Source organism: Diaporthe amygdali (genome assembly GCF_026229845.1).
Source record: "Diaporthe amygdali strain CAA958 chromosome Unknown NODE_9_length_1275696_cov_64_842800, whole genome shotgun sequence".
NCBI lineage: Eukaryota > Fungi > Ascomycota > Sordariomycetes > Diaporthales > Diaporthaceae > Diaporthe > Diaporthe amygdali.
The window spans coordinates 478927-492276 of NW_026517029.1; the positions used below are offsets into that span (position 1 = coordinate 478927).

The following is a 13350-nucleotide window of genomic DNA, read 5'->3' on the forward strand; positions in this document are numbered from 1 at the left end:
AAGGAGGGCTTCCCATGGTACCTTGTACTACCCAGGTATCGGTAGACCAGACCTACTAGGTAGAGTCTGCGGTGGGTGAGTGATGACACTCGACAGTCCCTCTCGTTCTCGTGCTCGTTCAAGCCCCGTCCTGCATGTCGTGGGGCCGAGAGAATTTCAAATACCGAATCCACACTCTTGTCAACAGCAGCCAATGGAGGGGACAGTATTATGTGCTCTGTCTTGAAGTGGGAAATTGGAGCTGACAGTCTTCTTTTGTGTTCCTCATGCTTCTTGGTGGAGGAGATTGTACAATAGACTAGACTACGTGGTGTACGTAGATACTTTGCCCAAGTGTCCAGGTATCCAGGCCAGGTACAGGACCTGGGATGGCAGCAGGTTGCAGGCCTCAGGGCCAACTTGTGCCAAAGTCCGTAAAGTCCAGGGCACAATGTCTCGGCTACAGGGCTTGCCTGGCCTCGGGCTCTGCCAGGTCTGCCCCCCAGGTTCCGAGTCCTCCCTGCAAGGACTCCCGGGATGTTTTCATGCGGCCAATCATGAGCCTTGGAAATTCGCTCCTCCCCCCTGTCTAGGCGGTCCACCACCCACCACCAGGACCCCACAACAAGGTTTTGGGGGAGGAGCAGCTACTGCACTGCTCTGTCGCGCAGACTGGCGGGTTAGCAGTGTGTGACTCGTCGCCTCCGAATTCCAAGTCGCAGGGCGTATGCGATTTCATATTACCCTCCAGATTTCTCGCCCTCCTTCACTTTTCCTGTGTCTGTTCCCCCCCTTCACTCCCTCTTACACTTCTTCACATAACCCTTTTCAAAAGGTCAATACACCCTATCTGAATAGCGCGTTTGTTTGATGTCTTCGTTGGCATCAAATGAACCTGCAGTTGCGCTTTCACCTCTTCTCCCGAGTAAGTCGAGCCAACCCACTCTTCGTTTGTTTCGGTTCCACCCGAGTCCATGACGTTCTGTACGTGTACTGCGTCTGCCTGCGGAATGTTTTTGTCGCCCGCCAGGACCCAAAGTTTGGTGCTGCAGATCTGAAATTCAGCATCGTCGAGGTTGCACAACCACCCACTTTCGCGCAGGCAATTCTTCACGACAGGACCCCCAATTCTTGTTCAATACAAAGAGAAATTCAACAGCCCGTCCAATGCACATGTTACTGACAAGAGTTTCTCGCGTTTATAGTCCCCCCACTCTAAAGGCTTCACCTAAATGCCTGGATCTATCTACAACAACTTATACACGAACTTTATCCGTTCTGGGTTCACCAAATCCTTCACCCACGGCTACGCACAGTCTGTCGTAGCTGCCACCCATCCCCATGTTCTAAACTCTCAGAACCGGCCGTCCTTTGCGGCCCGGAAACGACAGACCACAAACCGCCTCAGTCGCCTCCAGCAGCTTCAGAGCGCCTTCCACACCAGCGCCCACCAGTCCTCCAGCCTCCCAACCGAGCATCGGCACGAGAAGCTCGCCAATAACCATGGAGGGCTAGACGCCTACTTTGAGCACCTGCAGAAGAAGGAGGGTATCGAAGACTCGGAGGAGAATGAGTGGGTCCAGTTCCGTTTCCAGGACAAGATCGAGTGGAAGCCCACGCCGGCTTCTATTCTTCTCGGCTCTGAGGCACCAGCACTCGAGACCAAGGAGGCTGATGAGGATGGGTTCAGCGAGTCTGCTTTCTCGGAAGAGGAGCAGGCCGCCCTGGCCCATATCGATGCCGCCCTTGCCAAGGAGATTGAGACCCGCCAGCATGTAGCTAGTGAGGATGTCTCGGCGTTGAGGGCATCAACACCTGCCCCAGGAAAGGTCGCCGAGCCCATCTCGCCTTCGCGAGCCCGATCACCGGCAAGCGTCGCCCGTTCCGTTACACCACCGGTCGACTCTCAGTCTCAGAGCTATGCGGACCATCTCACTAAGCTCTCCGAGTCTGGACGTTATGCCGAGATCCCAGCTGTCTTCGAGGCCATGTTGGTGGCCAGTATCCAGCCCTTGGCTACGTCTTACAATGCTCTTCTCATGGCCGCCATTCATCTTCCGGCCGAGAAGATCGAGATTGTGTCCAAGGCCCTGGATGTCTACACCGACATGATGCGCCGAAAGGTCGCCCCAGACAGCGATACGTACAACATCCTCGTCGGTCTGTTGGCCGCCCGATCACTCGAGGTCTCGTCTCTCAAGAAGAGACTCGAGGACAAGCGCGCCCGGTACGGTGGTATGGATGAGCCCGGCAAGTTCATGTTGGCATCTTCCGAGCTTGAGCACGCGATACTCTCCGAGGACGACCGCCTCGACCTGGCCATCAAGCTTTTCAAAACCTCTGTTGCGTGCCAGCGTGATGTGTTCTCGCCCGAGACTTATCACCAGCTCATCTCGGCATGCGCTCAATCTGGTCGCGTCTCGGACATGCTCCACCTCTACGAGCACATGGAGACCAACAAGGCTACACCTTTCGCTGCGACATTCCCAGCTATGATCACTGCTTTTGCCAACTGCGGAGACCTGGTCAGCGCTGTGGAGTGCTATACCGAATATCGAACTCTTGCCATCGCCAACGACAATGGTGAGGTTACCTTGAATGACCGTCTCGACGCTCAGGTCTACGCATCTGTCATCAACGCTTACGTTGTCTCGGACAAGCTCGACGGTGCCATGAAGTTCTACAAGAAAATTGTGCAAGAGTATGGTGTGCGCGCCGCCAGCATCAAAGATGCCATCATCAGCCTAGGTTTTGTGAAGGGCTTAGTCCATCGAGGCATCTACCATGAAGCTCTCCGATGGGCTCAAGCTATTGAGGACGACTCACGGGCTCAGTCCATGGCCGACCTCACAGTGTCTGCGGCAGATAACGGTGACAAGCACACAGCCATTGCCGCGTTCGCGAACCTTCCCGTCACCTTCAACAACATTGCCGCTCCTGCGATGGCTCTTTTGGCACTAAGCATTCGTGGTGGTGAGGTGATGGAAGCATGGCGTTATTGGCAGATCCTCAGCAGTCCCGAGAGTGCCGTCAGTCCTTCTTTCATTGAGCCCACAGCCATGTTTGCTGTCGCATTGATTGGTTCTGGGCAAGTTGTTGAGGGTCTGAATGAGGCTGAGGCAATGTTCCACCGGATACGCTCATCTAACGCGGACGATGCACACCTGGCAGCTGAGGTAGAGGAGGGCATGGACTTTGTCTCACGCTACATGACGTCTCGAGGTATTACTGATCCTCGAGAGCTGGCTTCCCAGACTGGTACTGCCTCACCATACCAATCCGCCCCCTCAGTTTCAAGTTACGAAGACACGTTCGATCCATACGCGCACAATACCGATTTCAAAGGCTCGTCGCTTATATCCGACGAGCTTGAAGGTGCTCATGGCCGCAAGGGTCCCAAGCTGAACGACGCCCTTGCTCGGTTCCGCAACATGCGCCGTGCTGGCCGCCACCCGCGATACATCACTTATGCCAAGCTCATCTCGGCTGCGGCGCGCGAGGGTAAGATGGAGACGTGCAACGACATCCTGAACATGGCTCGCACTGATGTTCCATTGTTGCCTCAATACGCCGTTGTTCGTTACGGATGGTCATCAATCTTGGACTCAATGGTTGGTGCTTGCCTAAGCCTGGGCTACCGAGCACAGGCTGAGCAATACCATCAGGAACTGTTGGACATGGGTGCGACTCCTTCGGCCAACACCTACGGTCTGTACATCACCACGCTCAAGGAGTCCACCAAGACTTTCGACGAGGCTTCCGAGGCGGTAAAGATCTTCCACCGCGCCAAGGCTGAGGGCGTCGAACCAAGCTCTTTCCTCTACAACGCCCTAATTGGCAAACTGGGAAAGGCTCGCCGTATCGATGACTGTCTTTTCTTCTTTGCTGAGATGCGCGCCCTTGGTATCAAGCCGACCTCTGTGACATACGGCACCATTGTTAACGCTCTTTGCCGTGTGTCTGATGTCAAGTTTGCTGAGGAGCTCTTCGATGAGATGGAGGCCATGCCCAACTACAAGGCTCGGCCTGCACCTTACAATAGCATGATGCAGTTCTTCTTGACCACCAAGCGCGACAAGTCAAAGGTCCTGGCGTACTATGCACGTATGCAGGCTAAGGGTATCTCGCCCACCGCGCACACCTACAAGCTATTGGTTGATACCCACGCGACTCTCGAGCCTGTGGACATGCAGGCTGCAGAGTCCGTTCTGGACAGCATTCGTGCTAGTGGTGGCAAGCCCGAGCCCGTGCATTACGCTTCCTTGATCCACGCGCGTGGTTGTGTCTTGCACGACATGGCTGGAGCCCGGAAGATCTTCAATAATGTCATCGGTGATCGCAACGTTACTGTGACGGCTTCCCTCTTCCAGGCGTTGTTCGAGAGCATGGTGGCCAACCACTGTGTCTCGGACACTGAGCCACTCCTTATGGAGATGCGCCGACGGAAAGTCGAACTTACTCCTTACATCGCTAATACCCTAATCCACGGATGGGCTTCTGAGGGCAACATCGCCCGCGCTGAGGACATCTATGGTGCTGTGGGACGTGAGCGTCGCGAGCCGAGCACGTACGAGGCAATGACCCGCGCATATCTCGCTGTTGAGGACAGGGAGAAGGCGAGGTACATCGTCTCGGAGATGATGGGACGGGGTTATCCCAGTGCTGTCGTCGGCAAGGTGGTGGAGCTTGTTGGTGGTGGTGAGCAAGAGGCTGTAGCTGTCTAAGCCGTTTACCTGAGGAAACATGTTTCCTCGATCGTCTCTGTCACTTATTTCCTTTGTGTCGCGCCTCTGGTTTGCTGTCTTGTTTGATACCCCTTGAAACGGTGCGCGAATAACAACGGAGGATGACAGCGTACAAGAAACACTGTCCGGTGGATGTACGAGAGCAAGGGGTTGTCAAAGACCGCAAGGCCGGCACGTGTTGGCTATTTCCTTTCTGTCCAATTTCCTATGTCTCGTCCTTTGCAGCGGGCGTTGGTGTGTTCAAAATTGTTTAAAGCGGCCGCGCCCAAGAGGCACGCTGGCTGATGAATGACCTGGGACGGAATGATCTTCCTGGTTGGTCGGGGCATGGTTTGCCACACCCGGTGCGGTATCGTTGTGAAGGGAACGGAACGGAGGTCCGACATGGAACGCTTTTGTTTTTTTATTTTCGAAGCAGTTGAGGCACGATCTTCCTGCTCGCATCTGTCGCCATTGGCGGCATATAGACAAATCTCTACTCTGCATATCAGCAAGAACAAGACATGGACATATTAAACAAGCGGTGGCGATTTGGAACGGATTTTGGCATGGCGGCTCGGGTCGGTTGGGTCGGTCATCATCTGGTTAGGACGCACGTGTATTCGTACACAGCAGGCATTTAGAGATGATGGGCGATGTCGAGATGCCGGGTAGGCATGTCGCTTGTGTACAGTATCTAGAATCATCGTCGATAATGATGAATGGCCAACGCAAAGTTGGGTCTTGTCCAAACAGCTACTTGTGGGATTGTTTCTCATTTTTGTGTGCTCGTATTTATCACCTTCTCAGATGACAGAGAATGGAATTATACATGACTGGCTGATAAACCGAGCTGTGAAGTTCTTGCGAGGCTGATGCCGAATCGGCAACACGGTTTACAACTTCTGAGTCAAAACGCGCACATGGCGAACCAAACAGCCCTGAACCTTTGTGCGCGTTAAGTCACATGTGCAATGTCATTTAGCGCATTCGTACAAACTGCAGTATTGTCAAGATATTGTATGAGAGAAATGACAACGCTAATGATAATAAGTAAGAGTCCGTCTATGCAATATTGAACTCGCTGGCCGCGTTCATCTTCCTGAGCATGTCCTCCATCTTCTTCCTCGCCAGAGCCGCATCCACGTCGCCACCGTCCGCATCGTCCATGACGTCCGCCTTTCTCTTGCTCCCCACGCTAGAGGTGGCAGAGGCACCGCCGGCGGCCGGTGCCCCCTTCTTGTGCGTGCGCTTCTGCACGCCCCCTCCTATGCCGCCCGGTGCCTCCCTCAGCCCGTAGCTCTTGGCAATGTGGCCCAGGTGCAGCTGCTGGATGTCGAAAACGTGCCTTTCTTCCTTAACATGGGTGGCGTAGGCGCGGATATGGGACCTAAAGGCCTGCCTGGCAGAGTCAATGATCACTGGCCCGGTACCCTGCGGTTTCGGTGCCGGCAAGGGCTTCCTGCCACCCTTGGTCGGTGGTGGCTTGGGTGGCTCTGACGCCAGTATGCGCTGTTCGAGGTGAAGCTGTAGGGCTTCGGCTCTGGCATGGGGAGACTGTTTCTGCGGTAGCTGCTGCTGCTCTTCTTCATCCTTGCCGGGGACGGAGGGTAGCGCCACTGGGGTGGCAAAGCCTTTTTGCAGGACGGTCTCGTAGGACTGGGCTACTGCCGGCGGGGTGGTAGGCAGCATGTCGATATATCCTTCTTCACAACCTGGCTGCAGGAACAAAGAGGCCTTTCCGGGCCGGCCAGCACGAGCCGTACGTCCGATACGGTGAACGTGGTCGGCAATGGCGAAGGCGGGGTCATACTCGATGACCAGTTCCACGGCAGGGACGTCAAGACCACGCGAGGAAATGTCGGTTGTGATGAGCACGGCAGGGTCTTTGCAAGTCGAGAACGAACGGAGCGTCGAAGTACGCATCTGCTGGTTGAGCGAGCCGTGAAGCTTGTGGAGGAGGACGGTCGGGTTGGCCGGGGACGTAATGTAGGCCGCAGGATGCACGGTGGTGGCCGTGTGGTCTGGCTTGGGTTTCTGGGGCGGTGAAGACGGTGCCAGGGCCTGAGCCGGCGCTGTGGACTTGAGTACGTCGAAGTGGAAGTCGACCGAGTCGGCACAGGATATGAAGATGATTGCTTTCATGACGGAGCCTTTCCGTGCGAAGGCGTCCTTCAGGAGTGCTATGAGTGTGACCAAGCGTAGCTTTGCCGGGACAACCAGATATGTCTGCTTGAGCTGCGCCGGTGCAGCAAACACTGCTTCTGTCTTTGCATCTCCCTCTGCGTCGTCCTTGGAAGTGGATGCAGTAATGTGGACGGCGTCCTGCAAACTGATCTCGCCAAGCCTGTTGACATTTGCCCTCATTGTTGCAGAACAGAGGACCGTCACCCTCCTCTTTGGCATGGCCTTTGTGAGCAGCACACCTTCCTTGTTCTTCTCCTTGAGAGGCTCCTCACGAATTGCAGTCACAATCTGTTTGAGGTCTTGTTCGAAGCCCATCTCCATCATCCTATCACCTTCGTCCAAGATGAGCCAGCGAACCGTTCCAACATCGAGAATCTTCGTGTTTTCCAGGTGGTCTGTCAACCGACCAGGCGTGGCAACGAGGATATTGCAGCCCTTGCGAATGCGCGCCTTCTCCGAGTGTTTGCTCTCGCCTCCCATAACGGTGGTGCTGACGATCCACGGGCAGCATCGCAGTAGCTTTTCCAGCACAACAGAAATCTGCTTACACAGTTCTCGGGTTGGTGCGAGGATAATGGCGAACAAGCCCGAATTCCGGTGTATGTTCGCGCCAGTTGTGCTCCCGTCATCATTCCGACTCAGAGCGACGATGCGCTGCACTATTGGAAGTAGATAGGCCAGGGTCTTTCCGGAACCCGTCTGTGCCTGCAGGAACGCATCATCGTCCCCGTCGACGAGCTGCGGTATGGTGTTCTTCTGTATGGATGTGGGTGCCTTCATCTCGAGCTTCGAAGACAGGTGCTGGGCTATCCTCCGCGACAGACCCAGGGCATGGAAGTTGGATGCCTCCTCAGAAAGAGGCGCATTGGAGGGTACCGCTGGCTCGGGCTCGTCCGCCGGGGCGGCATCGTGGAAAACGGTCTTGGCTGTCGGGTTGGAGGTGAAGAGCTTGGAGGCGACCTGGAAGGGCTTGGAGGGGTCGTTGTGGTTACCACCTGGGCGGCTGGCGGGCCAGTTGTCGGTTCTTTGTCGCTTTTGCGGCCGATCAGAAGAGAAGCCGCCGGAAGATTGAGCAGAGGCGTCGTCGGTTGGCGGTGGTTTCGATGGCGGGCCACTCCTCTCCTGGTCGCGGGCAGTGTCCTTCTTCTGGGCCCTACGACGATCTCTCCAAGACCCTCCTACATATTTCACTTTCTTGGCAGTGAAGGAGGCGTCCACCATGGGCGCCAAGTTGAGGACCAGATCATCAGCCATTGTCGATGTGGGCGTCGTATGGCCAGTGTGAGGATGAGGGGAATGGAGGAACAAGAAGACTCTGTTTCCATCCAAGAGCACCCGACTGCTTGGGGGCGCCGAAAATTTAGTGGGTCTGGTGTTTATCCCGTGCTATCGGTTGGTTGGTGCACAGCCGCTCTAATTGAACCTTGCCGCTACAAGACATGGGGGTTCTCTTGACGATCCTGTGAAGGGTGCAACAGGGAACCATTGCCCACTGTCCAAATCTCACAAATATACAGTCTCCTCTAAAATATTTTCTTATGAGATATAGAGTTATATGTAAACCAGACAGACAGGTCTTATTACATGAGCTGCAGGGTTTTTGGAGTCCAACCCAAGTCAAAAGAACCAGAACCGCGCCACTGTGCAAACATCCACATGGATTAGCAATGTTCGGATCCAGACGAAGCAGATCATTTATCAGTGTACCTGTCAAAAAAGAAAAAAAAAAAAGGCTCGCGGGACGTCCAAGACGCTCACTCTGGTTGATTGTTCAAGGTCGACACTGTGACGTCAAGCCTACTTCTCCCTGTGCCGTGGACACCAAAACCGCGATAGCCCATCTTGGGGTTTGTTGTGGGAGCCTACTGCGTTCTGCTTCCTGCGCCATGCAGAGCATTTGAACTGGAATTATCGTTGATTTCTCGGCCCTATTCGTGCGTACAATATGCCGCCTCGTAAAAATCGCTCATCCGCCTCAGAAGGCACAGCCAAATCTAAGGCATCTGGGACAAGCACCGCACCACAAAAGCGCAAATCAACCGCCGCCAATGACGATGATGCTGCTAATGTAAAGCCCACCAAGCGCTCTCGAGCCTCCAAAAACTCACCCCCGGTCAACAAGGACCTAAGACAGACCGAAATCTCAACGAAATCCATTGACAAGCTTGAGAAACCCATCATCATCAATCGCGCTCCTGTGCTCGAGCTCTGGGGCGCATGTGTGGCGCATTTCCTCCACCCAGACCTGTCTTGGAATCTGTGCCTCAGCATAGGAAGCAGCATCTCCACCATCACAGCTATCTCCAAAGGCCGGTCGATTGGAACCATCGCGCCGTCTGACGAATCAAAGGAAGAGGACTCGAAAGACAAGAACAAACAGACTGGGGATAACCTCGCCATGTTCAAGGTCATGGGCTTTCCCATGACGACCAAGGACGAAAGCGTCATGGTCAAGGGAAAGCCCAAAACGACACGTGAGGTCAGTCTGGTTAGAAAGTACGGCTCAGACGAGACTTACACGGAGGCAAAGAATGCGATGAGTGAAGCCTTGGAATCTTGGAGAGGGGAGGAGGACGACTTGGATGAGAAAGCATTCCATCTTTATGAACAGTTTCGCCCGGATGTTGCGAAAGGGCAGAAGGGCTGGGGCCGGAAAGGGGAGCTACACTTGTCCAAGGTCAGGGACACAATTCGTAAATAATTCCATAAGAATTGTTACCAAGAGGTCTATCAATATATAATGAAACCAATTGTATCCCCATGAGTGTTCTTTTGACAATGTCTGCGGCGGCTGAGACTTCAGCTTACTTTGGCTCATACTTTCCTTCTAGCACCTGCCAACACGTAACCTTCTCCCTGGATCTTGGCCAGTACTCAACGTTAATATTCTCCTCTCGTCTCTCAACTTTCAGTCTCAGCCTCTTCTCAAATTCGGTCTCGCATGCCTCGGGCCTCGAATACCACAAAATCCGATCCCCATCCCTTAGGCCTGCTTCCCAAGCCCTCGAGCCCTGATCCACGCCCGTGACAGTCCCGGTATCCAGACTGGTCCGGTCAAATCCAAAGTCCAGAAACTCCTGCTCAACAGGCTGCGGCCCAAACTTGGCCCCAAAGCTGGACAACATGTCGTCCAGTTCGTTGGCTTTCCCCCTCTCATCAAGCATCTCGCGAAAATTTCTATCAGCCTCGTCTTCTCCAAGCCAGTATGCAAGACCTTTCAACCAGTGCTCCTTTTGAATCTTCTCCCCCTTCCGTCTTCGACTCAACAGATCGCGTATAAGCTCATCCATCGGCCTTGACAAGTCAGACCCCCGCGCCACAGCCGCCCGCCGTGTGAAAGAATCCATCTTCAACATGTACACAAATGCACGGAAAACTTGTGCAGAGGAAGCGTACCAGCTGAGCCCACGAGTGTCGAAGGGCCGAGAGTCCGTCGGTGGTCTTGCGACGAGCGGGTTGGTGTAGTACGCCGACAAGAATGCATTGACCGTCGCACGGAAATAATCCGGTCCGCGCTGGCCGAAGCGGAAGGGCAGGTACACCGTGTACAGCATCGACAGCCCATCAGTGAACCACTCATTTGTGGTCCCGTCATCCTCGGGGTCTAAACGTGCCCAGGCGGACGCCATGGAACAGTTGAGGACCCTCACAAGATCCCAATCAAACTCTTCCTTGGCTTCTTCGTCGTATTCGATTATACTGCTTGACTGGAAGGCTGTGCCGCGGAGGCCCTTTGAGGTACGCCGGAGAAAGGCCCGATACGAGCCAGATTGGTCACTGAAATGCTCGGCCATGCGCGGGAAAATCTTGGACGCATAGTCCGTGACGGCGTCCAAGTTCGAGGGCAGGTCGCCAAACCAGTACGTGCCACAGGGGCTGTGAGTTGCTGAAGTTGATGATGTTGGACCCTGGTTGTCGCTTCTTACTTGCCCGGCCATGAAGACGCACTCGAGAAGTGTGTCAGAGTTGCCCATGAACTCGATTCGTTCCGGACCTTCCCCGAAGCTGGTCACGGCTCTGGAACCTCGGGGGCAGTTGGACAGATCCCATTCAATCGCAATCAGAATTCCATTGCCCAGATTAAATCGTGGGATGAAATACTTGCCCGCACCCATCATGCCCCCTTGGTCACGAAGGAGCTGACAGACAGAGCCTGGACAGTCTTCACGAACATCGCTTGTTTCAAGTAATGGAACTTTCCATTCTGCAACAACATCGCCCAGGGTATGTCTCTCAACGAGATAGCCGTGCCCTATATCCGATTCATAGATTGTCAAAGGACCGTCTCCGTCCGAAAATACTGTCAGGATGTTGTGCGGCGTGTGACAGGGATGCCAGCATGATTCCTCTTTGGTCACGCCTTGTCGACCGAAGGTGCAAAGAATATCTCCAGGCTGAAGCGATGGCCTGTTGAATTCGATTCTGATAGTCAAGCTGACGATGTCGCCGATTTCGTCGGCTTCGGGCGTTAGATGCAGATGAACAGTTGGGCTCGCCATTTTAAGGACTCGGGCGATGGCGTCAGAAGGGAATGTCTCTTGACAGTGAAGGCCTCTCGAAGGGTCTATTAGGGTCACGGAATTCGATTTGTCACACCTTGAAATTTCTCGGGCCGGCAACTGTTCAGGAATAATCATGTGGCGTGGACGTACAAGTGTCCAGAACTTCGAGCTACCTAGGTAGGCCACACCTTTGACATGCGTACCCCCAATGCTAAAGCTGACAGGCGGGGTATGGACAACAATATCTGATTGGACGGTACAAAGGGCATCAGGTTCAGGATAGACTGGCGTGACCGGAAGGAAGAAGAACACTTGTCCTGACAAGGGTGAGCAACAAGGTATACGATTAAAAGATTGCCGGCCATCCAGTGATCAAAGGACAGTTCCGAGTATTCAAAAATGCCAGTACCACTGACATTGTGACTGAGTGCGAGCTGGCCCAAGAGGCCCGAAACGAAAATTAGCTCGCACAATGCAAATGTGACTTTGTACCAGAGCAAAACGATAGAAATAACTGTGACTACTTGTTTGTACAAGTGAATTCAGAAGATAATCTATCAAGCGCGGCAAAGGGCCTCAGATCGCTGTGTTTGTGCTTGCGGCCCGCTACGCGCCACGACGTCATTGATTGTCATGATCCGCGGTGCTGGACTGGGCCCTGATCAACGTCACTGGGTCGCTAAGAAAAGGGAAATGAAAATCTGCGACTCTTTGCTAGACACGTCTAAAGCCTTGATCATAACAAATTCGCAGGCCATCACTCTAACATATCTCAACACAAGATCATTGCCGTGCATATCATCCCGTCCCAGCAAGCCATCAGCACTAAACCACCATGGCCGACCAGCAACCATCCAACATCGAACCCTACATCCAGCCAGGCAACCCCATAACGCGGGAACCTCTGGAGAAGAAAGCGGCCAACAATCTCGCCGAAAACCACTCATCGACACAAGGGAACCCGAGTGTCCCTTCCGAGCGCCATCAGGACCAGGGCACCTTCAGCTCCCTCGGCAGCGGTGCACAAAACGGCAGCGGGCCCCTGGACGCTAAGGAGGCGAGAAACACCAGCACCAGCGCCAGCGGGAATGAAGACAGGCCGCAAAACCCAAATGTGGATGCAGAGCAACTAGCAACCCTATCCGAGGGCAAGGTGGCCGACGCGGTGCAGCGCAAGAGTGGCATCCAGAAGGCACCCGGTGACAGCGAGGTCAAATATGACGACTATGCAAGTGACTTGGACAGGTATGGATGCCCACGTGCTGCGAACACTGGAAGACTTTTGTGGACTTGGCGACTGACACCCTCTTTGCTACAGGAAGAAGGCAGAGCAGGCGGCTGCGCGCGACGAGGTCAAGGAGGCACGGAAAGCGGGTTTTGATGTGGATGGAGGATCTGCGGGTGGCAATGTGAGAGGTGGTGTCCAGGTAGACTAATTTGTCACATTTCGTTTGCGGCTGGGCGTCAACTTTTTTGGGCCGTGCTATCATAGACGAAGAAACATCTCTCTACAACAACCAATCCATGTACTAGCCGTGCTCATCGGTGAAATCCCGCTGAAATGCATGATCAAACGGCAGCACACACTTTAGTGGACACAGATGCGGGCCGTTTCCCAAGCGGTAGATGCCTGTATGATTCTTGAGCAAGTGGTATCATCTGTGTAAAGTACTCGATTTTCGGTTCTGTAGTATACTGATTGAAGAATGGGCCCCTCTTTTTTATTCAGAGGAACTGTGGACAATAAATGATTCTGGTCTTCAGAGCTACCACTGCGGCCGCCACCAATAAGATCCAAAAGCATTACTCTTGAGAATGATGCCTAATAGTTGGCAGTTGTATTTGACACCCTGACCTAATCAGTGTAGAAAGAATAAGCGAATAGGAATTACCTACTAGTGGACCGGAACATATCCTAGAATCCCTAACACGAATCACTGCCGAGGTGTAGTTTCAGG

General features: G+C 53.9%; 5 protein-coding genes across 5 annotated transcripts; 3 read left to right on the forward strand and 2 right to left on the reverse strand.

Annotated features, from left to right (window-relative positions):
• Window positions 1–1211: 1211 nt before the first annotated feature.
• On the forward strand, window positions 1212–4703 carry J7T55_012947 (uncharacterized protein; the record flags this gene model as incomplete). Its single annotated transcript, XM_053141586.1, has 1 exon — window positions 1212–4703. The coding sequence occupies one exon, from the start codon at window positions 1212–1214 to the stop codon at window positions 4701–4703; it is 3492 nt and encodes a 1163-aa protein (XP_052995294.1).
• A 1065-nt stretch (window positions 4704–5768) lies between these two features.
• On the reverse strand, window positions 5769–8144 carry J7T55_012948 (ATP-dependent RNA helicase dbp-7; the record flags this gene model as incomplete). Its single annotated transcript, XM_053141588.1, has 1 exon — window positions 5769–8144. The coding sequence occupies one exon, from the start codon at window positions 8142–8144 to the stop codon at window positions 5769–5771; it is 2376 nt and encodes a 791-aa protein (XP_052995295.1).
• Window positions 8145–8835: 691 nt separating this feature from the next.
• J7T55_012949 (ribosomal protein s5 protein) lies at window positions 8836–9591 on the forward strand (the record flags this gene model as incomplete). Its single annotated transcript, XM_053141589.1, has 1 exon — window positions 8836–9591. One exon carries the CDS (start codon window positions 8836–8838, stop codon window positions 9589–9591), a length of 756 nt encoding a protein of 251 aa, XP_052995296.1.
• Window positions 9592–9694: 103 nt separating this feature from the next.
• On the reverse strand, window positions 9695–11389 carry J7T55_012950 (uncharacterized protein; the record flags this gene model as incomplete). The annotated part of the gene is made up of 1 exon (XM_053141590.1): window positions 9695–11389. One exon carries the CDS (start codon window positions 11387–11389, stop codon window positions 9695–9697), a length of 1695 nt encoding a protein of 564 aa, XP_052995297.1.
• An 838-nt stretch (window positions 11390–12227) lies between these two features.
• J7T55_012951 (uncharacterized protein) lies at window positions 12228–12828 on the forward strand (the record flags this gene model as incomplete). Its single annotated transcript, XM_053141591.1, has 2 exons — window positions 12228–12637; window positions 12711–12828. 2 exons carry the CDS (start codon window positions 12228–12230, stop codon window positions 12826–12828), a joined length of 528 nt encoding a protein of 175 aa, XP_052995298.1.
• Between the last annotated feature and the right edge of the window lie 522 nt (window positions 12829–13350).